Raw genomic sequence first — 26,753 nt, 5'->3', positions numbered from 1 at the left:
GTTTTTATTTCCTAGATCGACAGTATTATATTAACATTACTCCAGCCTACACGGCTAGGTTCAACACAGATTGATCTTGATATGGAAACTGTAGGTGAGCTCCACACTCACATGCACACGCAAAATGACTGTGACCCAGCATCTCTTCTTTCTATCATCTCCAGCTCTTCTCCTCCCCCCCCTTCTTCCATCATCATAACGGTTCTCTGAGAGGAACCTCGACGGTTTCATGCTGCATCATTCACACACACCGTGCAGTTCTGCTCCTCGTTGTCGTCCTTCCCCCTCACTCGTCCTCCTGCCCTTTTATTCCTCCGAAGTCCTTGATTCACGTATATTCTGCTGAAGAGCTCCTATACGTCAGGCCGGCAGCAAGGGAGACAAAGACAGGCCGCAGTTAATTACCTATCATTTAGAGCAGATGGCTGCAGACGATATGTAAATGTGTGCGTCTGTATGGGTGTGTGTGAGTTTGTCTGCAGGGGTGTGCTTATACGATTGTTTATTTGACTGCATATGTGTTTTCAGATTTGCTTAGCAAAAAAACCATTAAAATGGTGTGAAGAAGTTTTGCAATTAAAATGATGATGCGGATTGTTTTGCTCCATCAAGACGTGTTAATGACTGAAATCATAATTACGGGTTTTGTTTTAGGGTTCCTGCATGTTCATTTGTGCTCAGCAGCCTGTTTACTTATTAAGAATAAAACCACAAATTGTGTTTTTATTCAGTTTAAAAGAGCCCTTTTCGTGTATGTAAAAAAGACAAAGCAAACACAAGAATTTGGATTTAATCTGTCGCAACAAAGCAACTTGAATCTAGGCCATATGATTCAGTGGAGAGATTCGCGCTTTGGTCTTTGACATGTTCTAGACAGAGAAGACAGAAATGTTTTCTATAGTGCGGAACATGCAAAAGTTACAACGCCTTCCATATTCATTGGCACCCCTTGTAAAAACATGAAAAAGTCTTAAATTGTATTCATATCTAATCTTAATAACCTTATGTCGTGGAAAAATCCAACGATTAATTTGAGTAGATTTCTTTTTTATGATAAGAAATAACTGGGACTTTTTTAAACCTACCTGTGTCACAATCAGGTTTATTAAAATGAGACGCTGACAAGGGATTTTTCTGGTAACTTGGGAAACAAATATATAGAACAACACACACAGGAAAGATAAACCACACAAAAACCTTGTGTCCCAATTGCTCACCTTTCTTTGCATTAATCAATTCTATTTTATTTTAATTTTTTTTGAAGATTCTAAAAATTGTGTGAAAGTAGAAGTGAGAGGATGTTTTTAATTCCTGTCCAACAGAAACAAAATATGCATGAGGAAAACCGATGCACATGTTTCTGCATAGTGTCCAAAAAAAGCCTTTCACAATCATAAGCAAACTATTGCACACTTACTGATTCTTTTAAAATTTACATTTTGAAATGTTTGGATCGTCTAGAAATTTTGGTTTCCCAGGGGTATAAATTTGATATAGCACAGGTTTATCTATTTACTTACTCTTTATTTAACCTGGTGATCTATTGAGAACAGATTCGTATTTACATACGGACCAATTTCTTTTAGCCACTCTTCAAAATGGGAAAAACAACAGAAGATTTCATTCAACTGAGGTAAGATGCATTCTGATCTTTATAAGTCACCAAATTCCCCTAAGTGGGTTTGTTTCACTTAACAGTTGAAGAATAGAAAAGCTTAAAACAGCTGGAACTGACTGACAACATTGGTTTATTTTTCTGTGCATGAAAGGCAGAAAAATAGTTTTTGAACTACAGCAACATATGATAGCGTGAGGTTACACCATTGCAAAAATAGATGGATTTATTTGAAAGGTTTTGACATGAATTTAAACTAAACATGGAGGGCGCTGTATAAGTTGTTATATTTATTTGAAAAGTTAATGCTTGTTGAATCTGTACTGGATCACAGATTAATGTTACAGTGAACTCAGTGACACAGGGAGGCATGTAACCACAGAGGGAATGTGTGGTATTCATATTAATAGAACTGCATGGAAAAAAAAAAACCTGTCTTCTGCATTCGAACTATACATTAAACCTCCTCCAGGCCAACACGTTCTCACCGAAACCTGCACTGATCGCAGTGAAAATGCATGCTACAGTGCACTGTTTTGTGCATTGTGTGGTTGTTTCTGTAACGTGTGTGTGTGTGGAAATAATCTGTGTATGTTTATTCCCCACCAACACACTCAGCAGGAGCCTGCGAATATAGCCAGCATGTGTGACTCTAAGTTTTCAGTACCGCAGATGGAGACCCACTAATTTACTCATTATGGAGATTTAATATGGGAGAAAACTGCAAATGTGACCACGTAGCATTGTCCCCCTGTGTGTGTGTGTCAGTTCTTCATTCAGCTTCAGCTCAGATCCGTCCGCCCTCTTCCACTTTGCACATGGAAAATTAAGTGATTCCTTTTTTTATTATCGTTATTTGCACAGATTAATTTTCTTCATGCTGGAGCTCGACTCCATCGGTGCAGCAGCAACAAACAGCAGCAAGTGGAGCTCATTCACACGATGGTTAGTTTTCTATTGGCTCCCTGGTGAGCGGAGCTCTTTCACAGCTCTGAGGAGTTAACGCTGCTTCAGGCCCTTTATGGCATCCTGGGGAAAGAGAGCAGTTTGGCTTGGTGTGAATAAAGATCTATTTACTAATTCAGACGGGTCCAAGACAGCAGAATGTTCTGTTGAGCTCTCCAGTGATAAATCCAGTCAGTTTTCCAAGTCATTTATTTTCCAGCTGGAATTTGGTTAATCAGACTTTACTAACACAAAACAGCCACATTTGTTGGTATTTGTTTTCTGAAATGTTTCATTTTGATTATCTGATGAGTTTATGACTTAAGTCAGCTACGTGAGTATCTGCATAGAGTTTATTTAGACAAATTACGCTACAATCAGTAGCCTAATGTATCTAGTTAGGTTTTAGGAGGGTAAAACAGGAAAAGAACTGACCGTCTTTTAGTTTTAAATTGTAACAGGAGGCCCTCTGCTGGCAAGTAGAGTAACTGCACATGCTCTGTACTTTTCTTTTTTTTTTTCAGAGTAACCGTCTTACCGGTAATTATGAGAACTACAATAATCAAAAAAGTATATGTATTTTTTTATTATTATTTTTAGCCTCATCCTACTTTCCTGAATGCATGTATATCAAACTATGCCGTTTGTAGCTGTTAGGATAAGACAATGCCTGCTCCAATCAGCAATAGCAGCATTGCTTTGCAAAAACAATATATTTTTATAAACAGAAATCTGCAAAATGTGGCATGTTGTGTTATTTTGCACATACAACTACAGTTTTCTTTGCAAAATATGTCAAACTGATGCAGATTAGATAGAAAGCATGTGTGAACATCACTTCTCCATTCTTGCCAAAGATTTTCAATTGAATTTAGTTTTGGACTTTGACTAACACATGATTATGTTTTGATCCAAGGAACAAACATTGCAGCTCTGATTGCATGTTTCCCATTGTTGTGCTGCTAAAAAGGGAATATTCTTTCCTTTTGTTGCAAGGATAGAAAGCTCCATCTATCCTTCTCCTCCCCCTGCTGAAAAGAAAAGATCCCATAGCATTATGCTGCCCACTACCATGTTCCATGGTGTGTGCACTGTAACATACCGAGATCAAATATCTGAAGATGTATTTAATAATTAGGTGACTTCTGAAAGTTTTATTTAAGGGTATTAGAGCAGAAGAGGCTCAATCTAAATACATGTCACACTTTTCAGATTCTGACATTTAAAACCTTTCATCCCCTTTTACAATAATGCACTATTTTGTCCTGATCTAACACATAAATTCCCAGAAAAATATCGTAAAGCTTGCCATTTAAAGGTGACAAAATGTGTGAACCTTCAGGCTGTATGAATACTTTCACAATGCACTACACTCATTCAACTCTGGTCCAAAAGGAAACACTTTACAATGAGTAAAAGTAACTATCACTGAAAATTAGTTGCACTGCAATACGAAACAAAAGAGGATTGATTCTGTTTGGCTTTGGTTCAGCAGAGCCCCAGAAGGTTGCAAGCTTATTTATCTGCTATTAAATACCAAACCGACTTCTTTTTCTAACCCATTCTTGTGCTCATCGTCTCCTTTTCCCCTAATAAATAATAAAAGAAACAACTCACACACAGTATCTCTCTCATCCACCTGCAGCATAAAAACAGCGGAGCTTTGATCCGGTCCTGCCTGTGGTCTGCATCTCTCCCGAAGCAAAAAAACCATTACATGCACTTTATGTGACAGATGCACTTGTCATGCAGAGGGAAGCTCAGATCCCTGGCAATCAGAGGTGTCGGGAGATGCCTCCAGAAGCTATATTAATATTCATGAGAGCAGGAGCTGCCCTATGATGTAATTGCGGTAGCAGCGAAGGTCAGCGGCTTCGCCCAGCTTTTGCACAACATCAAACATATCAAAGCCCAGCTGTCCGGGCTCCACTTAGGTTTGGTTATGGTAATCTCTGTGTATTTCGCAGACGGAGGACGACTGAGATGAGAGTCTGTCGTCAATTGTGTTATCTCAGACTTTTTTATGCCAACAGAGAGTCAGACTCTAGCGCAACAACGACTCTCTCCTGTTTTCTCTGGCTGGACACACATCGCAGCAGGCGAGGCTTTTCATCCTCAAAGCAACACTGCTTACAAACCTCAAGTCCACCCGTGTGGTCAGTTTCCAAGAGGGATGTGCCTTGTATTAATATTTCTCTCTTGGCTTGAATGTGGTACTTAACATCTTTACCTTATATCAAAGCAAAACATCAAATGTTGATATTTGACTATTAAAGCACTTCTTCCTCAAAAATTATAAGCCATGTAACAGTCTATGTTTGCCTTTGTTCTTATGGATCATGCTGACTGGATGTCGTTCCAGTCGTTCTGCTCCCTCTGTGATTTCCTTAGTGTCACAGATAACTGATAGAGCCAGTACAGCTCCTTTCACAAAGGCTGCTGTTAGACCCAAATCTGCCACTCCACATGACTTTACTTTATGCATAATAATGCGTATTAGAGCATTTAACATGGAGTCAAACACTTTTATGACGTAATTAGAGTAATTTCAGTCTGTTTTTCTGACAGCCCAAATGTCAGTTTGTTATAAATGCAAGAGCAAACTTGACTGTAACGTTTCAAAACAAATTCTGATCTTGAGGACAGCTAGGTAGAATCCTTAAGCAGATTGTGGTCTTAAACAAGCTCCTTTAGCATATACTAATAAGAAATGATTAATAATTATTAGTAGATATCTTTAATATTTTCAGGCTTTGTCCACATAAAATAGACACTTTATAAGACAATCTTTTCATTTGTTCTTTCTAAACTGTCTTGCATAATTTCTATGCATAATTAAATTGATATCTTACATCATCCGTTGTCAGAAATACCTCATCCCAGTTAGCATAGGGGTGCATGTGATGATGTAACGGTAACAGACAAACACTAAAAACAAAGACGGTGTGCGGCGTACATTTCTCATCCTCCACAGCTGCAAATTAATTATCTACAGGAAAAGTCAATACATATCATTTTTGTGAAATAGATATTATCTTAAAAAAAAAAAACTTTTTAAAAATTGGGGGACTGCCCTGGTGAGCTGGCCCAGTCAGCATGAATCATGAAAAATGGTTCCTTAGGGACAGACCAGTAACTGGTCACCCACACATGTACAGAACTTCACAGTCCTATCTAGGTTTGTTACCTTTTACTTTGAATGTATTTTATCTAAACACTTGACAGTTGTTGTTATGAAGAATGTTAGTGTATCATAATTCTGGTACATTAAAAAGTAGTAACTTTTTCCTCTGTCAAGAAAACTGGCATAAGGGTATGAGATCTTTCCAGGCACACGCAGAAAAAGATGCATAATGGCTTGGAAGAAATAAAGTAATCCTGTAGTTTGATTAAAAGTTAATTAAGTTGAATAAGTCTGAATAATGAGTATAAGTAATCACACCATAACTTTCTGCAAAGAATCTCTGATTAATGATCGGTAATGATTTAACTATGTAATGATTATGTTAATGATTAACAATAAGAAAAAAGATGTGATTTATTGTCAATGAATATGAAGTTGTGAGCTTATGTAATCAATTCAAACAGGTTTAACAACAGATTGAATGTGTTTAATGAATTATAATAAATGATAGTGAATTATAGAACAGAGAGAAATGCAGTACAGCCCTGATAACAGGAAATGTCGCAAGCAGTTCTGAACAGATGGCCAGAGCGCACAGGCTGGGTGGTGTGGGGAGTTTGGCTGAGGCAACGGAGAATGGGGAAGTACAGGACTTTCCACTACGGTCAGCAAAAACAGGTTGGGAAATGTGAGGACTTTTTCATGAGACACAGCAGATGTGAAGAAAGTCACGTAGACCAAACCTCCCCATACACACACATGGTGGAGAAATGTATAAAAACGGGCCGAAAAGAGGAACCAGCTGTTCCCAGTCCGGCGGCGCAGAAGAAGAGACAACCTGCAGGAGCAGATTGAGCTACGGACCGCACTCCAGAACCACGGGGAAGCTCGGACTTCACACCGCTAAGAAAGGACTGGGTCCCATCGCCCCATCTCTGGTTCTTTATTCGACCGATGGTCTCGTCTCAACCCAGCAATTTCAAACTCTGCAACAAGACTTGGAGGAAGGACAAAGGTCCCTCAGGGATATAAGACTGGGTCTCGCAAAAGGATTCAGACCCTTTCTGCTTTGCTTCCTTTCTGAGGAGGGTTTTTCCACACCAGGCAAAGACCTCAACCAAGGACGCAAGAAATTCCTGTTGCCAAAAGATCCACCATCACCGGGGTATGAGTTGAATCTGCTCATTGAAATTCCATTTCAGAACGTGCGACTTAAATTAGGGAAAGGAGATAGGGTAGTATGATTGTACATGTAAATCTTATTACACTGTTTTTGAATTATATACGATTGATTATTGATTTGTATGTCGCATATCCCTGCTTAAGCTTGCTTAATAAATTTATATTATAAAATTCTAATGAGGTTGGTGGACATTGGAATTAATAGAGTCGTTTAATCTTTGTCCAGTTCTTTTAATTAAGGTAAAACTAATGTACATGATTCCAGTAAATAGGAGGCTTCATAATTTCCTTTGGTGAGAGTAAATAATGACCCTGGGACTTACATCTAAGTCACTAAACATAATCTAGCCGGTTCCAAGTGCAAGTTATGATTTAGAAAGTGGGCTACCGTTAACAGAAGTGGTTATTGGAATTATGCAGCTGCGAGGGCTACTCAGCTGATGGTTTCTTAACTGTAAAGGGTCATAACTTCTGGATTGGAGGTAGTTAGAGCTAGACGAATCACTTTCGCCACCAGTTTAAATAGATTATCTCTTATAGAGTACTTTTAGGGTAATACCCAGGTCTCAGAGATTTTCCGGACCTGTTAGACGGAGAACTGGTCAGTAGGCAGCCCTGGGGAGTAGTGAGGAGTGGGCGGGGCTGACTATTGCAGGATAACCTTCACCTCTCACAGTTCAATAAATAACAGTTTCATCACTATGAATATGTCATAAAGTATAGCTTCCAGGGAACAGGCCAATGAATGTCCCCAAAATGTGAAACAAAACCCAAAGATAATCAAACTCAAAGACAAACCTAAAAACTACAAATCACACATTTATGATCTGAGGCTCCAAATACAGTAAGGAAATTGAATAAAATGCTAATTAATGTCACCATTATTACTGTAACATCATAGTAATCACCAAATCTTACAATCACAGTCAGCTAATGCTACTCTTCTTCCAGACAAAAAATATCTCAGTGAAAGTTTACTTACATCCAAATGAAAACTTTGTGAAGCTCTTGCTACACAAAGACAGAACCAAATAGACGTGTTTTTGATTACACATGCATGTATGCACAACCATATATTACCATTCATTGTTTTGAAATTATTGTCACATAGCTAGGAACTCTAAATTAAAGCTACCAACAATTAGCACTGAGACTGATAGCTTAACGTTAACATCTATGGAAAACTCCACTCTCTGGTAACTGGTACTGTTGGTGCGGTGAAAACAGATTTTTACAGGTAAATACTTAGCATAGTGTCAACATGAATTCAATACTAGCGTCATATCAAGGGCGTAAATCCCATCTCATTATTGGGGGGGACATTAACAGGGAATTTTTTAAGAGCAATTTTGGGGGCGTCAGCAATATTACAGTCAAATGTAACGTAAAATGTGGTTTAAATTTTTTTTATTGTGTTCAAGCTGCACAACCAAAAAAGACTAGTAAGTAGCAATGAATAACAAAAGTGTTTTTCTCAGTAAACAACCTGTTGAGACCCATAGAAGTCAAACTAAGATTCAAATGTTGTTTAGATATGAGTTTGGTTCAGTGTCACAGATCTAATCTCTGCTACACCTTTACAAAAACTTAAGGCTCTAAATAAAAACAAGTTTTAATAATTGATTGATTGATTGTATATTATTCAGAAATTGTATTACATTTGGTTTTAATTGAATAGCTTTGATCATATTCTACATTCTATTAAAAGTATTTGTAAATAGTTTTTTATGTCTGATATGTGTCATGTGCATGTGCGTTGTATTTTCATAACACATCTCTCTTTCTCAGGTCTTTTTATGTTTTACTGTTGACTATTTGTGTCTTGCAATGTTTATTTTTAAACTTTTTTTGTCATGTTATGTGATATTTTGTGACTTATCCATCCATTTACCCCAATGGAATAATTGTTTAAACTTTATGAAGAGTTTCATTCATTTTGCATCTGGCTACGACTACATCCTGCAACCAGTAAGTTGTGAACTCGATTTCTGCTCGCTCCGTACCTACTCTTGTGTGCATCAGTGTATGAATGCTTTGATTTGTATGGCTAGAAAAGTGCTGTATGAAGTAGGTTCAGTCCAGTTGCCATTCAGTAATCACAATGTTGTGCTCAAATGTTTCTGGGTTAAGATCCAGTTAAATGCTGCTCAGTCCAGCAGTCCACTTCCTTTTACTCATAAGGCAGCTTTCACCTTAGAAATTTCTTAAGTTTTGTATTAAAGTGTTTTAAAAAGCAACAAGGTGGAGAAATCCCCTGAATTGGCAGTGTTATACACTTGCTGTGCAGTACAAACTAAGATTTCCATGAGCTCCTGTCAGGGCTAATAACAACATAAGTTGTACAGAGATCTCCCAAAGGGCTGTTTGACTATGCCAGCAAAATGTCTTAATGGGTCGGAGGGGTCAGTAGAGTTTGAGCTGGCAGCTCTCCGACTGTCTCATCTAGTTTAGCTCTTTAGGACATGGCCAAGCTTTCCCTCTGATGTAAAGCTTCATCATTAGCGCTGCTGTTTATAGATCAAATTTAGAAGAAGATATGGATAGGATGTCTGGGAGAACACCAAGTGGAAAGGACAAAAATACCAGTGCAAGCGAATGCTTAGTGCTGGACCTGCCCCAGTGCTGACATCAGCAGAGGCAGGGTAATTCCCAGGGAAAAACGATGGAGGCACATAGAGTAGGTGGAGGGAATAAAAGAAGGGAGTGGAACGGAGGAGGGAGGAATAAGAATGGGAGTGCAAGGGTTGTAATTGGTTCACTGGCTGCAGAGGATGGAGGCTCAGAGAGCACAGAGGCTTTAATGTCTCCACCTGGCCTGAACAGGAGGATATGAATATATACATACACCATATATGTTACTGCTGAGTTTGGAGTCTCCAGGTCTCAGCAGGCAGCGTGTCCTATTTCGTTCCCTCACACCTTTCCATTTAATTTCAAATGCATTACATCTCAGGCCTTTCTGTTGAGTGCTACCCCCTGCTGTGCACTGCCTCGATGTGAATGCAGCGTAGCGGTTCGGGAACCATTCCTGCCTTTCGATCCAATAAGCAGTCAGCCTGCAGCCTCTGTCCCTGACTATCTCCTGCAGAACATCAGAACATGGTCCTGCTATTACTTCCGCCGCACTACAGCTGACCGATTGATATTTATGAAGCTTTGGTTAAGTTATAAGTGAAGCATAATGAAAGTATGGAATATTAGTGGATATAGGATGAGCTGTTATGATCAACTCTGTTGTGTCTCACTCTTTTTAATATTTCAATGCGTTCACTTTGGATTTTCTGTGCCCCTCATACTTGTCGAGCTTCATTAAGAGTTTGTATATTTCCATTTAATCTAGCATCCACTTTCTTCTGCAGTCCCTCAGATGCATAGAGATGATATCCAAAAGGCCTCTCTTCTCGAAGTTCTCCAGTGACAGCTGCGCAAAAATATTTTTTCGTTTGAGAACCATGGCGGTGGATTGAGAGGAGCTTTCACTTCTCTCGGCCACGTTCAGCTCTGCTACGAACTGCTCCAGTGCACATTGAAGGTTGAAAATGCTAACAGAACCACATCGTCTGCAAAAAGCCAAGTTGAGACTGTGAGGTTCCCAACCTAGACTCCCCATCTCCATAAAAAAACCATTTTGAGATTCACAAATTGAATGTGAGATTCTGGCCAAGAACAAATTTGACCGTGTGCTGAGAATGTGAGAGACGCTGCTTTCACTTTTGATACAAGGACTAGATAAACCTTATTGGTAATTTACTCTTGAAGCTTAAAGAACTCCTCACAAATTTGTTAATCCACTAAATGAATTCCTGAATCCACTAAATGCATTTTTTGTTGTGTGTTTCTTTTTTTTTTTGGTCCAACTAATTCACACAAAGTACAATGCCCCCAAACTGGTACATTTTTTAAAAATGCATTTGTTTTACAAGGAAAACCAAAATCTCACTAATTACATTTCAAACACATCCATTCATGAGCATTTAAAATATTTATTTTCAGATTAAAGAAGCCACCCAGATCTCAAACAATGTTAATTTTCTGTTTTTTAAATGAGCTTTTAGGCCTTTACATGTTTCCCCTAATGTTGCTGTTTTTGAATCATATAAGAATTTCACTTGAAATGATTTTTGAAGAGTGTTTTAACAGTGATTGCTGAATACCCCACCTTGTATTATCAATTGGATTGTATAAAGAGAGAATCTTGTATTTCCATTACTCATGCAAATTTTCTTCTACAGTATTTTTTGCTTCTGGATCCTGTTGGCTGAATAAGGTATTAGCACAGCGGTCAGTGGAGGGTTGCACTGAGCAGCTTCTTTGTTTATTATTCATAGAAACACAAAAGTTCAGTTGAGAAACTACTGGCACAACATTCTCATGCAAAAGTGGTGAAATTAAAGAAAATGTTGGGAAAGTTTTTTTTAGAGGTTGGAAGTTCACTCTTCCTAACTTCTCCCTGATTCCCGAAACTGTCATCACTCCTGGCCATTATCTGTAGTTTCAAAATGAATGAAGCTAAAGCTGTGAGCCAAGGACAGTACCACTTTATTTATTTATTTACTTGGACATACGCTGCACTTTGAGCCATTTAAAAATTGCAACAGGACAGTCAGATCTCTTTAATCCAAATGTGCCTCATTTTAACTAAACTTAATAAACTTTCAAAAACACACATTTATTCTGAGGTGCTAAAAGGCATGAAGGGTTTTGTTTTTATATTTGCTGCCTCCCTGTGGGCATTGCACACAATAACGGCAATGCAAAAAATGTCATAATTTCTCTTTGAACCTGTATTCTTAGTTGAAACTTCACTCAAACTAATAGCAAAAATACATAAAAGGCCAATTACTCATATCAAATATCATCTTCTTGAAAATTATTTGCCCTTTTAAACACCTCCATTAATTAAATAAAAGAAAAGTGTGCAAATAACTCTATGCAATCCTCTTGCATTGTGCGCAGAACAATACATTGTGTACAGATTTGATCTGGAGTATCTCAATGTGTTGGGCAAATGCTCAGTGTCTACTTTCACTTCACAGATGATGATATAACCATGGAAACAGAGACAGAACGCAGAAGCATTCCTGTCAATCAAAATCAGCCTTCCTCAAACTCTGCTCATTATTTTATTTGTCTCAGCAAAGGAGTTAGAACCTTCCCGAATATTCAGAGGAATCTCTTTTACTTTTCGCACAATGATATTTAAATCATTTCATATTTAAGCCCGGCAACAAACTGTCACGGTAGATCTATTACGGAAGAAAAGATGAGTAAAAATTACACCGCGGACACTGAATCTTCACTCATTGTTCCCGTTTATTGCCTAAATTAGGGACAGCCTGTTCAAAAGTGCAACAGAAAAACTATTTTATGCGTTTAATATGTCTTGGCTGGATTTTAGTAGTTCCTTATTATGTTTCAAAAATGTGTTGAAATGCCTTCAGGTAATTCAAACAGCCAAAACTCTAATGAAAAATTAAAGGAGGGATCATATTTCTTCAATTTGAACTTTCATGCAATTCCTCGCTTTTAAACCCATAAAAGAATAAGGAATGATTCTTTTGACACATAGAGATATAAATGTCAACGCTGCATCTTTTATTAAAGAACTCCTGGTTGCACTCAGTTCCTTGCGAAAGTGTTCCAATTAAACCCTTTCATTTTTTTTCCCCAAGGAAAATCATACATGCTATTCAAAATGATGCACAATCAAATATGTGAAGTGTGTGACATGCACTTTGCATTTAGTTCCATGCAAGTTGAAGATTTTTGGAGTATGTCTCCATCAGATTTATGCAAAGTTACATTTTTATCAATTTTCCTTTACAACGAAGGTTGGACTTTGTCAGATTTGTAAAGTAGCTCCTGTAAATATAATTTCTTACATATTGGCTGAAATTTTCACTTGGATTTAAATGAAGGCTTGTGTTGATCCAGAACTTAAAATTCCTGAAAAACGCCTTTCTAGCCGTAACATAATAAAATAGGAAAAATATTCTTTTAAGCACTTTGGCTCTTTATGTCGTTGCCTCAGATAGAAGAACTAAAAAAATATATTTTCATTGAAACTCTAAGTTTCTACTGTTGAAATCTGCTGTGAATGAGAACCTGAAGCAACTTTTTCCATACATTGCAGCGCTTGTTTTCCTCACACATGAAATGACTCCTATATGCCAGTGCACTGAACACCCCCATCACACATTAATGTGACATTTTAGACTTGCAGTATTACCCTGAGTCTGTCTGTGTCATCATAAAGTGGCTTTGTGAGACTGAGCCAAAGCAGCTATAGTTGGAGTAATAATTTACAACATTGCTTTAGCTAAAATATCCACTCAGACACATTTATTTTGTTGAGTTATTTAAATTAAAATGAATTAATATTTAAATGGGAAAGCAAAAAAGTTGGGAAATCTAAATATATTTAATACTTAGACCTGGAAAATAAATGAATCACATAAAGGCTGATAAACACAGCTAATCACGTTAAATTGTTTATGTACAAGCTAATCTTGTGAGCTAAGCTGTCCTGACAAGAAGTCAGGACTGTGAAAGACTAGTTTGGACCGTCCCCACAGCGCTCCCTGAAACACTTGGCCTGTCCACGGAGAGCATTTTAAAATTCGTCCGACTTGCCACCCGTCAGTTAACATGCTCATCAATCGCACTAACGTTCAGAGAGGACTTCCTGAGTGACAAGGCCCAGAGAGCGAAAGCCTTGCAAACATGGAGGAAGTGCCAGCCCAGAGACTGGAGCTCACCTTGCCTTGAGCCAGAGTGTTGATACGTCTTCACTGTGACTGAAACTTCAAAGGCATTTCATCTCCACATGGAAGATGCTTCTTCTCTCATCTTGACAAAATCTGTCTCAAGAAGGACATGTTGATGCTTTGGAGAGGGTGAGGAGGGGAACAAAAAAAGTTTCCATGAACTCTCTTGAAACATGCTTGACCACATTAATGATACGGAGGCTGTTAAAACATTAATGAGCTCCTTTGATTCCTAAATGTTAAGAAAAAAAAGGAGAGTAAAAAAAATGGATCAGGAGTGCGTACAACAAAACAAGAAACCTGTCTCTGTAGCACTTCTTTTTACATCAATGCACAAGGTCAAATCTACATCACATCAAAGGTCGCTAATTAAATTACTGTTTTGCACATTTGAGAATGAGTGCATTTTCTCAGGATCACACACAACCAGTAATTGCCACGGCATTGTAAGGCGAATAAATGCCAAGTTTCCTTCCTGGTCTCTCTCTCTTGTGTTCACAGACAAATGAAAGCGGGAGGAGAGTGGTCTTTTCAAAGGGCGCCCGTCGGAAAAGAAAGAAACAGACCTGACAGATGCACAAATTAACACACAGGAGGGGAAAAGTCGTAATCCAAAGCCTCCGATGTTATAATTACAGCTCTTTCTTGCTCCTTGAGACACATAAAGGAGGATTTCTCTTACTCCCTGCTTGCATTTTCTTTTTTCATCTCCCCTCCACCTCTCACAGCACAGCTTGGTGAGCTGGTATTAATTGCTCCAAAAAAGCTGTGGAAGAACAACAAGTGCTTCTCATCCTGGTATAATTGTGTCTGTAGGAGTTGGGGGGGAGTGGAAGGGGTGCTTGAGAAGAAAGAAGGCTTCATTGCTTACAGGAAGAAAAAAAAAGATTTGTACCAGGTCTGTGGTTTGGCAGGAAAGAAGAGGAGCATTTGGTACAATGTGATATAATGGCGCACTCTAGTGGACAGACAGTGAAGGTCTGTTATTAACAAGTTAAATGAACGCATGTTAACGTAACTTCTGAAAGCACCTCTTGTGGATTTAGCTGATGCTCTTGAGTAGAAATTAAGATATTCTACTTTTCAGAAAATCTAGCCACCACTAACACACAGAATAATTTTTACCTACAATCATATTCAATAAATTATAAGTTCAGATGAGGCCCGTTTGGCATATTAAAAGTACCTTTCGGAATAAACTTTTAAGTAGGCGTTGAGCCTATTTTTTTCCATTAAACCCATATTTCCGTATTATATAATAGTTTTTTGTTGGTCTCATGTTATATTCTGAATTTAGACGTCATGTTTTCAATATATGCAAGTGGAAAATTATTGTAGTGGAAAATTAAAGCATCTTAGCTTTATTATTGAAATAAATATACAACCTTATTCTGTAATGTGAAAGAAAAAAGATCCACCAACAAAAATAAAACACCTCCAAAACTTCTAAGTATTATTTTTGATGTGAAGTGAGATCAAATTTCTCAAGATGTCATCAAACATGGTTAAAGTTTTGAGTATTGAATAATAAATGTACATGTAATCACTTTTTTTATTTTGAAAAGAAAAATGGGTCAGTTATTTATCCATCCATCCATCCATTTTCTAACATCCTTGTCCCTAGTGGGGTCAGGAGGGATGCTGGTGCCTATCTCCAGCTAATGTTCAGGGCAAGAGGTGGGGTCACCCTGGACAGGTCGCCAGTCTGTCACAGTCAGTTATTTAGATAATTCTCAATTATGAAAGGAAAAAAAAAATCTTTATTGGCATTAGAGCGATCAAATCCTTAGAATTAATGACCAACTTTTTAGGACGTTTTCACTCTTATTGTGATGATTTATCTTTGGTGACACTGTGAAGTGTTTGAGGCTGGAAGGAATCTTTGCCATCACCCTTATCAGACCGTATTAAATACAGGTTTAGACTCTGCCAGGGCTGCTTCAAAGTGTCAACTTTACAAGAAACATTTTGGTAACTATAAAAGATTAGCTTAAACCTAAATCTGCCATGAGAGTGAATAACTTAAGCCCCAACTATATCCAAGTTCTGTATTTACAGCATGGGGCTTCCCAGACTTAGAGGGTTTTACAGTCTTCCTCTAAAACTCTGGGGTGAGGCAGTTCCAGTAAGTAAGTCGTTTATTTACAGGCACTTACACAAATTGAAATGTATGGATCTGAACTGCAAGGAACTAAAACGTGATACCCTCAGAAAGTACACAGCGTAAAAGTCTAAAGTCTGATGATAGGAAGTCACAACACAAAGACATTATCAGCGCTAAACTCAGTTCATTTTTTTATTTAGCTAGTGAGTTACCAAGAGGAAAAAATAATCACATATTTGCATTTGATGGTTCTTTCTCTTCCTTTTTTTTATTTTTTTGGCTGAATCTCCATCCGGTCGATTAGCTGACCGTGGAGGTTCTCCCAAAAGTTCAACGGGTCGTTTAGCACGATCGAACCTGGGGTACAGTTAGAGTACATCCACATCAGAGCAACGACAGTCAACAAGTCTAACTCTGGCAAAGCAGCGGGTTTTCTCCTCGGACAAATGCACTTCAGAATGACAGAACCACAAGAAAGAAAAAAAAAAAAAAAAAAAAGGTGCGTAAGCCGGCGGTTCACCAGCCAGCTGCATAATCATAAGCTTTTCGTACACAGAAAAAGATGCAGAAAGAAAGCGGCAAGGTAGGATAGACCCTACGATTGGTATGATTGTGGCCGCTTCCTATTTATCAAATCCCACACCCGTCAATTTCCAGCCCTCAATCTGGCAGATTGAGTCAATTTTCACATCATTAATTCTCTTCGAGGCCAGATGAAGCTCACCAATATCCCTACCATTTGAGGCGGACAGTAAAAATAAAAAAAATACAAAGTAAAATCGGTGAAATCAATGTCTTCTCTGGTTAATCTGTTAGAAGCTCACAAACAAACAAAAAATATTCAAAGAACAGAGTTAGATAGTCAAGGGTATTGGCAGAGGCTGCTTAGAAAGACTGAAAATGCTTAAAAAGAGAGCGTTTCGAACAGATTACACTCTTTTTCTTGTGAGACAGGAAAACGGGGTCTGATGCACCAATCAATGGATACAGGATGAGTCCACCTAATGTCGCTTTTCTTCAGATGCATTGTTGTCTCGGGAGGACAGGCCGCAACAGTCGCTCCACCGTGGGGTCAGGCTAATTTGATTTAAAGGTCCTTCATCGTTAGTGTTGCAGAGGGTCTGCCTCAAGGTCACTGCTTATTCCTGCTGCGCTCCTGGAGGACGAAACACACAGATCAGCAGTTAGCGAGAGTGGAGAAAGTAATGTTTCAAAGTCAGCATCATCAGTGAGATTGACACTTTCTACCTCATTTCATCCAATTAGAATTATTCACCAAGGTAAACACTGAGAAATTACACATTCGTTAAACACAGGGATGTGTTTTCAGATGTGTTTGAAGCAATATCCTGTTAGTTTCAGTGATTCTGACTTACAGCTAATAAAAACCCAAAATACATGTTCTCAGACACTTGGGAGACCAACAAAACAGGATTTTTAATACATAAACAACAGCCTACTGAATGTACAGTACAGACCAAAAGTTTGGACACACAGTTGTGTCCAAACTTTTGGTCTGTACTCAATACAGACCAAAAGTTTGGACACACTTTCTCATTGAATTCAATGAGAAGGTGTGTCCAAACTTTTGGTCTGTACTGTATGTTCATGTACTGTACAGTTTATGCATTCAATTATAAATTGGGCTCATTGTGCATTAATTTTTTATCATTAAGGTGTGACATGGAGACCCAGAGTTCATGCTGTTTTAATAGTAACCTTCAGCTCATATCTTAAGCTCTCCACACTTAGTGAATATCCCCCACAAACTTCTGAAAAGACTGCTTCAAAAACCAATCAAAACAACCAATCAGCAAACTTTTCTTCAACACTTTTTTCTTCCACTTAATTTTCCATCATGCTGCAATAAAGCGCTCTTCGGACAGCTAACTTCTTTAGCAATGACTGTTTGAGATTTACCTTATGGTGAGTGTTAGCAACTGTCTGCTGGACATCTGTCATATCAGACGTCTTTCCCATGATTCTACAGACAATAACCTTTCTGTACTGAAAATCTTATTTTCTGATTAGTTTTTTTGTAATATTAAAATTTTCTGAGAAGCAGAATTTTGGGTTAACTGTAAGCCAGAGACATTGGTATTAACAAAGACAAAACCTATAAACAACATATGCAAAGAATGCATGTAATAAATATATTATACTTTTAAACTCAATTACTAAAATAAACCAATATTTAAATCATATTTTAGCTTACTGAGAAGCACCTGTAATTTTGGCGTTGTTTAAATGTTGAGAAATAATATTATATATATAATTTTTTATATATATAATTTTTAATTCGTAAACATATCACCTAAACTAGAAGTAATGAAAAGGTAGCTCTTCGTTCCATACCCATGTAAAAATAATAAAAAAGCAATTAAGAAGAGAATCAATACTGCTAATAGCAAGGAAAGCACCAAATGGAAGTCTGTAATGGCTTAATGTCTCTTTGCGTGGCTCATAATGCCTTGTATTACTTCAAGCCGTACATTTATGAGTCTGTCTTTTTCCTGGGTGCCATTTTTAGGCCGATCTATTTGCAGAAATAAATTTCAATCTTCAATCAAAATGGTTTTCATTTGTTTTGAGATGCATCAAAAAACATATTACAATTTTATTAGCATGCAGGGAGCACTTTCTATTCATCAGACAGCTTTTGCTATATATTGCTCTGGAACAGAAAACTGCTGTTCTTGTTTATTAGGTGTAGGTGGAGTTTAATCAGGTGGGTGTAATTTACACAGCAAGATTTTACTTCATCAAATACACAGCAAATTAGTGTGAGAATTGGACATTCAGCAGGTTGACTAAGATATATTGCTAACTGCAAGTTTTGGTTATGTCTACATAGGATTTATTTAATACCTTAAAGAGCAATAAGAGTGTTTGCATGTAGCCTTCCAGGGAAATATGTTAATATATAAATTCGATAAGCCACAACATCAAAAGCACTTACAGGTGAAGGGAATTAAACTGCTCATCTTGTTTCCGTCTAAAAATTCATACAGGGAAATGTTGGCTCCATGCATTCATGTGGTTATTACCGCGACACATGCCAGCCAACCAACCAACCAAGCTACACCCCCTCCATGGCAACAGTCTCCCCTGACTTGAGTCTGCAGCATTGCAAAAACTATTCAGGAATGCATGCAGGGAACACAACTATCAGCCCAAGGCGCTGATAGCAACAGATACACTGGAAGAAGCCAAATCCATGGAGATCCTGAACTGGAACCCAGTGGACCCAGCAGGTCCAATGCCAGCAATTTTCAACAGATCACTACAGGACGTATGAAGATGCCTTCATCTTCAAAATGTGGCACTTAAATTATTTTATTTTGGTTGGGTTCAAACTTGTATTTTATTTTGTTTTGTTTTTTTGACATTTTAATGTTTCAAAAAAACAAAACACCACCAGAACACTCCAGGTGTCATACGCCACTGCAATTTTCAGTGGCGTATTTAAAGGACACATATGGTGTTGATGTTGAGACTAGTCGGAATAAACCTGGCATTTAAAACGAGCTCATGTACATCTGAGATAAAGAAGCCTTTCTTTCACAAAGCATCACAAAAATACGATATTTTGCATACAACTTCACATCAAAAACATCACAAAATTTTCTATAAACTCAGAACACAATTCATAACTATTAAGAAACATTTTCTCTTAAATATCAAGTTAAAAAAAAAACAGCTTAAAAAAATACTTCAATTCCCTAAACTTTCTACATGTTTTATTAACATTTTTAAGATGAAAGGTGCATATGCATGATACAGCCATCACCATGTTTCACCATGGAGATGGTGTGTTCAGGGTGGTGAGCAGTTTGGACTCTTAACTATTTAGGTGAGTTCTGAAGGCTATTGGTAGCTGGATTGTATTAAGTGGTATCAGACAAATGAATGCCACAACTCTCAGTTAATTTTCAAATTACATTTTGCAACTGTACATCACAGTACATGAAGTCTCCACAAAACCTACTAAAGTTTATGGTTGCCAACATGACAGAATGTGAAAAAGCACAAGGAATTCTGTACGCTATATTTTATGTTAATTCCAAGTAGTAAGATAAAAATACAAAGTGCATGTTTTAAGTTAAAACAACCATAGAAAGAAACTGACTAGAAAACAGGAGAAAAGAGTTAGATCCCAAGGAATGCACTGACCAAATATTCAGCCATGTTTACACTGTTAGGAAACTGCTGTCACTCCTTTCTGCTCGTAGCCCGAAGTCTCACGTAGTCAGGGATAAAAGGAGGCGGATATTCTAAACAAAACATCATGCCGTTCCTACAATGTCAAATATTCAATGGCTTGCTATAGATTAAAAGAAGATGAATGCCGTGAGTGTCATGTGAAGAACAGCACAGGTACAAAACATTTTTTTCCCTCCCATTTCTCAGATGAAACAGTGCTCTCTTTGAGGTTGACCATATCAATTCCCTGGGAAAAACGCAGAGAGACCCAGGCCCCAGCAGTAACTCAATCCCCAGACGGCCTGTGACTCGGGACAAAAAGCCTCATGATATTTAGTCTACACAAGGCCTGCAACTCAAATCAATGTAGTTCTTCGAGTTAACATATAACCCGACAGCAATTCATCACAAAACAAATTATGCAGTTCATCTCCTCAAACTAATGAGAAAAATGTTTCTGAGTAAAGTTATTTTTTAACATTTTTTCAATTCTGAAATTGTGCAAAGAAGCTGCACAGTACCAGCTATGGACATATTAAAAATGGACAAATCGACATTCGATAAAAGCCCCAAATAAAATTCAGATGCAAGGTTATCTTTCCAATCAAAAACAATCACAAAAAGAAGAAGAAGAAAAAGAAAAAAAAAAACACACCTTGAGATGCTGTTAGGAAAAGGTGTTGTTGCACAAGCCTGACATCTCTGAAAGGCTGGGTAGGACAGGCCAAACAACAGGCAACGATTAACCTTGTCAGGTGAAGAAGGGCGAGGCCTCGACCTGCGGCGATCCCGTCATGTAATGAGGGTCAGGGATACAAAAGTAGCGCGGCTCTACGCCTGCGCGACGTGGGATGAAGCTGGCTTCCTACTGACAGTTTGTTTTCAGGAGCCTGAAAACATTGACTTGAAATATTTATGAGAAAGGAGCCGAGTGCATATTAACAAGGTCAACAACAAGGAGTCAATACAGCATCAGTGCAGCACCAACAGTTGGAGAACCAGAGAGGGAGGGGGTCGTGTGGATGTGTTTTATGAATATAGGAATGTATGCAGAAGGACACGACTAGAGATATAATTCACTGTTGTTTTTTTTAAACTTCCATTTGTATTACACCATTATTACCACTATTGGGACATAATTAAATTTCCCCTCTGATGATGTTAAACCAAGGGTGTTTTTCAGAATGACAGCTCAATGTGATTAAAGAGCTTCATAATATATTATACAGAACAAAATATAAAAAAAACAAACTCTGCTTACTGTGCCAGTGCACAATTTAACCTCTTTGGAGCCTGGGAGCTTATGTTGTTAAAAGGCTAATAAAGCATGAGGAGTCTGTGGATGCCTGGGAGAGCTTGTGGTTCAAAAGTAGATCCAACTTTATGTCTGCCTTTGTCTGGAAAAACAGAATGCCAGGAATGTGGGTTATTTCAGGAAACACGATAGTCACCTAACTCCACTTGGGTGACTCTTAGCAATCTTAACAACGCCAGATGGCTGACGCAGGTTCAGGGTTTCCTGAACTTGCTCATGAGTAATGGCGAAGCGTCAATCTGCAGACGGGCCTCGGGGAACTTCCATTTATTCCAGACTGTCGATGCAACCGCTGATGTTACAACCTCACATCAAGTTGAACGACATCAGCTGATTATATTTACAAAAACCAGCAGAAATTCAGAAATACTTGGCCAGTTTTTTTGTTTTTTTTTATAAAATGGCCAACAATTTACATCAAGAATGTGAAGGAGCTGTTTATAAAAAGAAACACAGTGAAGACCATCAAAAATTTTCTACTACAACCTATAATGGCGGCGTCTGGTCAGCAGCTGATGCTCCATGCCATGACGCCCAGATATTGTTTTGGGAAATAAACGACTGCTTAAAAATACCCATGACTGAAGTCCAGTAATTGATCCCACCTCGTCACACTTTGCCAGATGGAACCAATCTGTGTTTGAGGTGCCATTAGAGGCGTGGAAAATGACAAGACCCACCAGAAGTGTGTTCCCTTTTAGGCTCAATACAAGGTAATTTATCTCACCTTTCTCAAAGCCTCCTCTTCTTCCTGACGTTTCTCATAATGTGCAAAGTCATCAAAGATTGAGGTGGTATGCTTGTAAGTGGCAATAACTTTAAGCACTTGTTTGGCCTTCTCCAGAGGCACTTCCTGAGTGTCCCTGGAGTTGGTCACTGGCTTGTTGTCATTGTTCTCCAACCGGATGTGACGCAGCTGGTTGTTGGGCACATCCTTGATGAAAATCCACTTCACCTCAAACTTGCCCTTCCACTTGTCCTGAGACCAGACGCCTGCATAGGCGTTGTAGTCCACTGGCGATCGCATTTCAGCCACACCGCAGAAGTGCCCACTACCGTTGACGCTGAACAACAGGTACAAAGGGCCCTTGTTGCATAGCGAACGGTAAGCACTATCCAGGCGCTTGTTTCCATGTTCTGTACTGCACCAGATAGAATACTTGATTGAACGGTGGATGTCATCTTCTGAGTAGCTCTTGATAATGAAAACACGTCCATTTTTCAAGTTCCAGTCAAAGTCTTTGGGGTTGTAGTTGTTGACGGTACGGAGTTTCTCCAACACGGGGTGCAATTCTCCAGAGCAAGGGGAGGCACTCAATGGAACTCCACCACCCAGACTAAAACCCTCACCACGGTTCCTTGGGGCAATCCAGCGATTGGGGGGTGGGCCAAGCTGCTGAGGTTGTTGTTGATGAAGGTGCTGTGGGAGGCCAGGTTGGGAGGGGAGGTGCAGGTGAGGAGGGCCATGGGGCAGAGCCTGGGGGTGCTGGGGTGATTGTATAGACTGGAGCTGGAAAGGCTGGTGTTGATGCTGGGGTTGGTGTGGAGGGTGAGAGGGTAAGGGGTTCTGCAGTAAGGGTTGATGCTGAGAAAGGAGTGGGGGTTGCACCAGAGGTTGTGGGGGCATCATAGGCTGAGCTAACAGCGGTTTGTTTAAAGAGCCCTTATCATCCCAGGTACCAATGTTCAAATTGTGCTTAATTGGGGGTGGGGGAATGGCAGCACCTCCCCCCATCCCCATGTTGGCTTTGGTTTTGACCTTGGGCTGGGATTTGGCCGGTTTCTTGGCGATTGCTGCCCAAGTGGCAGGTTTAGATGCAGACGAGTTGACAGATGGAGGGAGATTATTGGCCACTGTGCTGTTCATGCCCACTGTACCCCCTAAAGGTGAGCCAACGGTTTTGGTGACAGCTGCCACCATGTCCGTACCCAGCTTTAGCCCTGTCATACCGTGCTCAATGCTGTTCAGCATTGGGACCTTACTGAGTTGGGTGTCACTTCCAAAGCCCGCCTGTCCATCTGTGATTGCCCGGCCCAGTGAGCTGGGAGCGTAGCCATAGCTGTTACTGTAGACTGAGCTCTGAGTTGACTGACCCTGAGAGACACTCGTACCCCAGGTGGAAAAGTCTGCACTGCCAGGAAAGAAGTTGAAGCCATGTTGCCCGAGAAAGGGAGGAGTGTTTCCTAGGGCTCCTGGCTGGCTGAAAACACCATCAGGGATAAAGTGCGGCTCCCCATTGCTCATTTGTCCATAAGTGGTAAGGTAGGGCATAGGCGGATCTCCAGCTGTGGACCAAGCAGCCTCTCCCAGAGAATAAGGAAACCCAATGGATGGAGCATAGTAGCTGGGCATGTAAGGATCAGACATTGGTGGATAGCTGTTATTCTGCATGGCACAGAAAGACAAGAGAGTGAACATATTATTCCAAAAGGCAGATGCTTTTGCATTTTATTACTGTTTAAGTAAGTTCTATGTAACAAAATTACATTTTAATAAATTTCCTTTTCAACAACTCAGTTTTGTTGTACTCCCTTAGTTTAATGAAAAGCGCTGTTCATATGAATGCATCATAGCATCTGAGTTCACATTGGAAAACATTTCAAAGAGCATCTATTAATATTACCCCGTCAGACTTATATGTAAGGCAAACATCATAGTTTCACCAGTCTTTGTATGTTTTTTTTCTTATTTTATTTTTTATTTTATTCACTCTAACTGAGTTTAAGATATTCTGCAATGTGTAATGGGCAAAATTTTCTAATTCTAAATTTTACAAATCTGGTTGAAGATGCTACCCCCGCAACCCGTCCCCGGATAAGAGGAAGAAGGTGGATGGATGGAAAGCTGAGGGATACTCCAAAAGAATTGCAGCTTTAGTTCCAAAAAGCATTGACTCAGGGGACTGATTACTGATTCATTTTTTGTTTAAAAAGATCTTCTTTCCACTTCACAATTACATACTACTTTGTCCTAGACTCGGGGGATATGAATAATATCTAATTGAACTGTATGCTAGCCATCTACAACAGAAGCTAATAATAACATATGATGAGACATTGGAAAATAAAACTCTGAACTTGGAAATAAGCATACAGAAGGCAATTTAATTGAAATACAAAAAGGGAACTCACGAGTTGGCTTGTGAGTTTGATTTTTATTTTGTTTTTCAGAATTGTGGCAAAATTATTTTGTGAGTTAGGTGTAAAAAACTACTAATTAAAAATGGTTGTGGCAATCCTTATCCTAATTTAAGTATTGTGTATTTTAAATAGTACATTACCTGATTTGTCTGGCCGCTTAGGTAAGGCTCAAAATCATCATCATTCACACCATCTTTTTGATGCATGGATCCGTTTTGCACTAAATATAAAAAGGAAAAATCTAATATAAGTAATTAGAAGAAGCTGTAATCCCCAAGCAGCCATGATGTCAGATGGCTACATTTTGATCACAGGTATGCTCTGCTGTGTTGTGTCAACAGTGCCCCAGACTGCAGATTGGACTACAGTTCAACAACACTGTCAGCAAGTAATAGCACAGAATATCATAACCTGCAGTGGCTAAAACTCACAGTCAAAGCCTTACCTTTATTTCCTTGTCCTTTGGTTCTCTGAAACAACAAGTGATAAGATATTAAAACACACTGGCAGAGCAGACAGACACGGTCCTACAAATATAACACCTAAGTGAGAGCTTCTGCCCGGATGTTAGCATTTACAGGTTTCTTGGTCTTACTAACCGGATGTCAAACGCTCTGACAACCAGTAAACGGTGCCGCATTGGCAACCGGCTCCAGCCGGTGTAGGTTGGCAGTACAGTTGGCCTACCTCTCAGCTAACAACCACCACATATCAAATACTTTGTAGCCTGTTTGATTTGGCACAGCAAGCCCGTCAAACAGTGGTCCGTAAAGTTTTATTTCGTCCTCAAAGCTAGCATACAGCGCAGCTACACGAACCTGATCGACTGTGGTCGCAGACATCCTCCAGGAACCGAAACTGCTCGCTGTTTGTCAGACTGTCCGCGGCTTCTCTCTCCCCTCCCACCCCCCTGCTTGCTCGTCTCTCTGTTTCTGCACTTCGGTGCTGCTTTCCTGGTTCGTCTCTCCTTCTCGTCCAATCACTCCGTGAACGTTACAAGGCGGCGTTTTTTTTTTTTGTTTTTTTTTCCCCCCCTTGCTGGGCTGAGCTCGGACGACGACCAGCCTCTTCCAGCTGCTTGGGGCGACTCGGTGTCTGCTGATGAGAAGGCGTCAATCAGCGCGTCAGTGTGACCGAGAATGGTGTTTAATCAGTCAATCTGAAAGTGATTGGAATATCCCTTACTATTCCACAATGGCGGATAGGCTCTTTACTCCCGCTTCCGTTCCGTCCTGCTGCTCCGTGACCTTCCGCCTGTGACGCTCTGAGTCATGTTACAAACTAACGCTTCACATGACAGTCACAAACACACAGCAACTTTTCTGCGTATTTTCTTTCCTTTACTGTTTCATGCACTCAGTCTACTACGTGCCACGCTAGCTGACAGCAGAATCACAGCTTTCTTAGCTAAAACCATCTGTTTCCCAACCCTCTTGAGAGATTCTGCAATAAAACAGTACAAAACTACAGTATGGTATGGAAAGCCAAAAGTGCCAGAATCCAATAAATGATTAGATCATCAAAAGCATCTTTATCTATAAATATCTCACTTTTAACAAGGCCGGAGAAAAGTGCATGAAGAAAGTAAGCACATTTACTCAGAATTATTTTTGTTCAAATTAAAGTTGAGAATTATTAAATTTACCAAAAGAATTTAATTTTTTTATTTAGTCAGAATAGAGTGCATTCACCGCTCAAAGTAGCAGTAGATTAGCATAAGTAGCACTAGTTCATTCATATCGTTTTATATAAATCATGTAGCTATATTTACAGATCTCAGACAAACGTTCCCAAAGCAGTGCATAAAAAAGTAATAGTTTCTCAACAAACAGACTGAAATATATTTATGGTGGCAAAAGTTGTGTTTTGGTTACATACATGGTTGTGGCAATTTATTCCATGTCCAAAGATACAACGACTACATATAGTCGTTGATTTTTGTTATTTTATGTGTTATTTTTAGTGTATATACATATATATGCACATTTATCTTTGCAGGGTCGCAAAAGAGGTGATGTCGCTCTCCAGCGGTAATTGGGCGACAAGCAATGCAACCTGGATATGTCGCCAGTCCTTGTCTGGGCAACACAGGGACACTCAGAATAGACAACCATGCACACACTTATGCCCAAGGGCAATTTAAAGTAACCAATTAGCCTAGTATGTTTTTGAGCTGTGGGAGGAAGCCAGAGTACCCAGACGAGTAATGCATGCACGTGGACTAAATGGCATGCAAACCTCATTCAGAAACTCCATTCTTATGGAGAAGCATACATACACAGGTATACTCAGACACACACAGTGTTTAGATTCAGGTGTTTTCAGACATTCTTGATGTTGGGCTGCAGTTGCCACTT

At 39.2% G+C, this 26,753-nt stretch overlaps 1 protein-coding gene and 1 long non-coding RNA gene across 4 annotated transcripts; one reads left to right on the top strand and one right to left on the bottom strand.

Annotated features, from left to right (window-relative positions):
* LOC116711513 (uncharacterized) lies at positions 1 to 4,863 on the top strand. Its single transcript, XR_004337257.1, has 4 exons — positions 1 to 94; positions 165 to 2,560; positions 4,206 to 4,424; positions 4,528 to 4,863. It is a non-coding gene; the product is annotated as an uncharacterized LOC116711513 (long non-coding RNA).
* An 11,041-nt stretch (positions 4,864 to 15,904) lies between these two features.
* Positions 15,905 to 25,777, bottom strand: ythdf3 (YTH N6-methyladenosine RNA binding protein F3). Of its 3 annotated transcripts, none has more exons than XM_032551159.1 (6): positions 25,582 to 25,777; positions 25,215 to 25,494; positions 24,842 to 24,866; positions 24,537 to 24,616; positions 21,983 to 23,641; positions 15,905 to 16,893 (listed from the first exon to the last, which is right to left on the bottom strand). In XM_032551159.1, exons 2-6 carry the CDS (start codon positions 25,236 to 25,238, stop codon positions 16,870 to 16,872), a joined length of 1,812 nt encoding a protein of 603 aa, XP_032407050.1. In that variant the 5' UTR covers positions 25,239 to 25,494; positions 25,582 to 25,777; the 3' UTR covers positions 15,905 to 16,869. The 3 variants fall into 3 exon arrangements, with proteins under 3 accessions (XP_032407050.1, XP_032407051.1, XP_032407052.1); XM_032551160.1 differs by having other exon boundaries at positions 25,215 to 25,491; XM_032551161.1 differs by lacking the exons at positions 25,215 to 25,494; positions 25,582 to 25,777 and adding an exon at positions 25,084 to 25,203.
* Positions 25,778 to 26,753: the final 976 nt, after the last annotated feature.

The sequence above is a fragment of the Xiphophorus hellerii genome, chromosome 21 (assembly GCF_003331165.1).
Source record: "Xiphophorus hellerii strain 12219 chromosome 21, Xiphophorus_hellerii-4.1, whole genome shotgun sequence".
Classification (NCBI taxonomy): Eukaryota; Metazoa; Chordata; class Actinopteri; order Cyprinodontiformes; family Poeciliidae; genus Xiphophorus; species Xiphophorus hellerii.
Note: the sequence above shows the minus strand (reverse complement) of the source record. Positions and strands in the feature narration are given on the sequence as shown.

Excerpts from the sequence above, each read along its gene's own strand:
- ythdf3 (XM_032551159.1), bottom strand. The coding sequence starts at position 25,238 with ATGTCTGCGACCACAGTCGATCAG. Across the intron at positions 24,867-25,214 it reads CTGCGACCACAGTCGATCAG|AGAACCAAAGGACAAGGAAA; the intron begins GTTCGTGTAGCT and ends TTGTTGTTTCAG. Across the intron at positions 16,894-21,982 it reads AAGAGGAGGCTTTGAGAAAG|GAGCGCAGCAGGAATAAGCA; the intron begins GTGAGATAAATT and ends TTCGTCCTCCAG.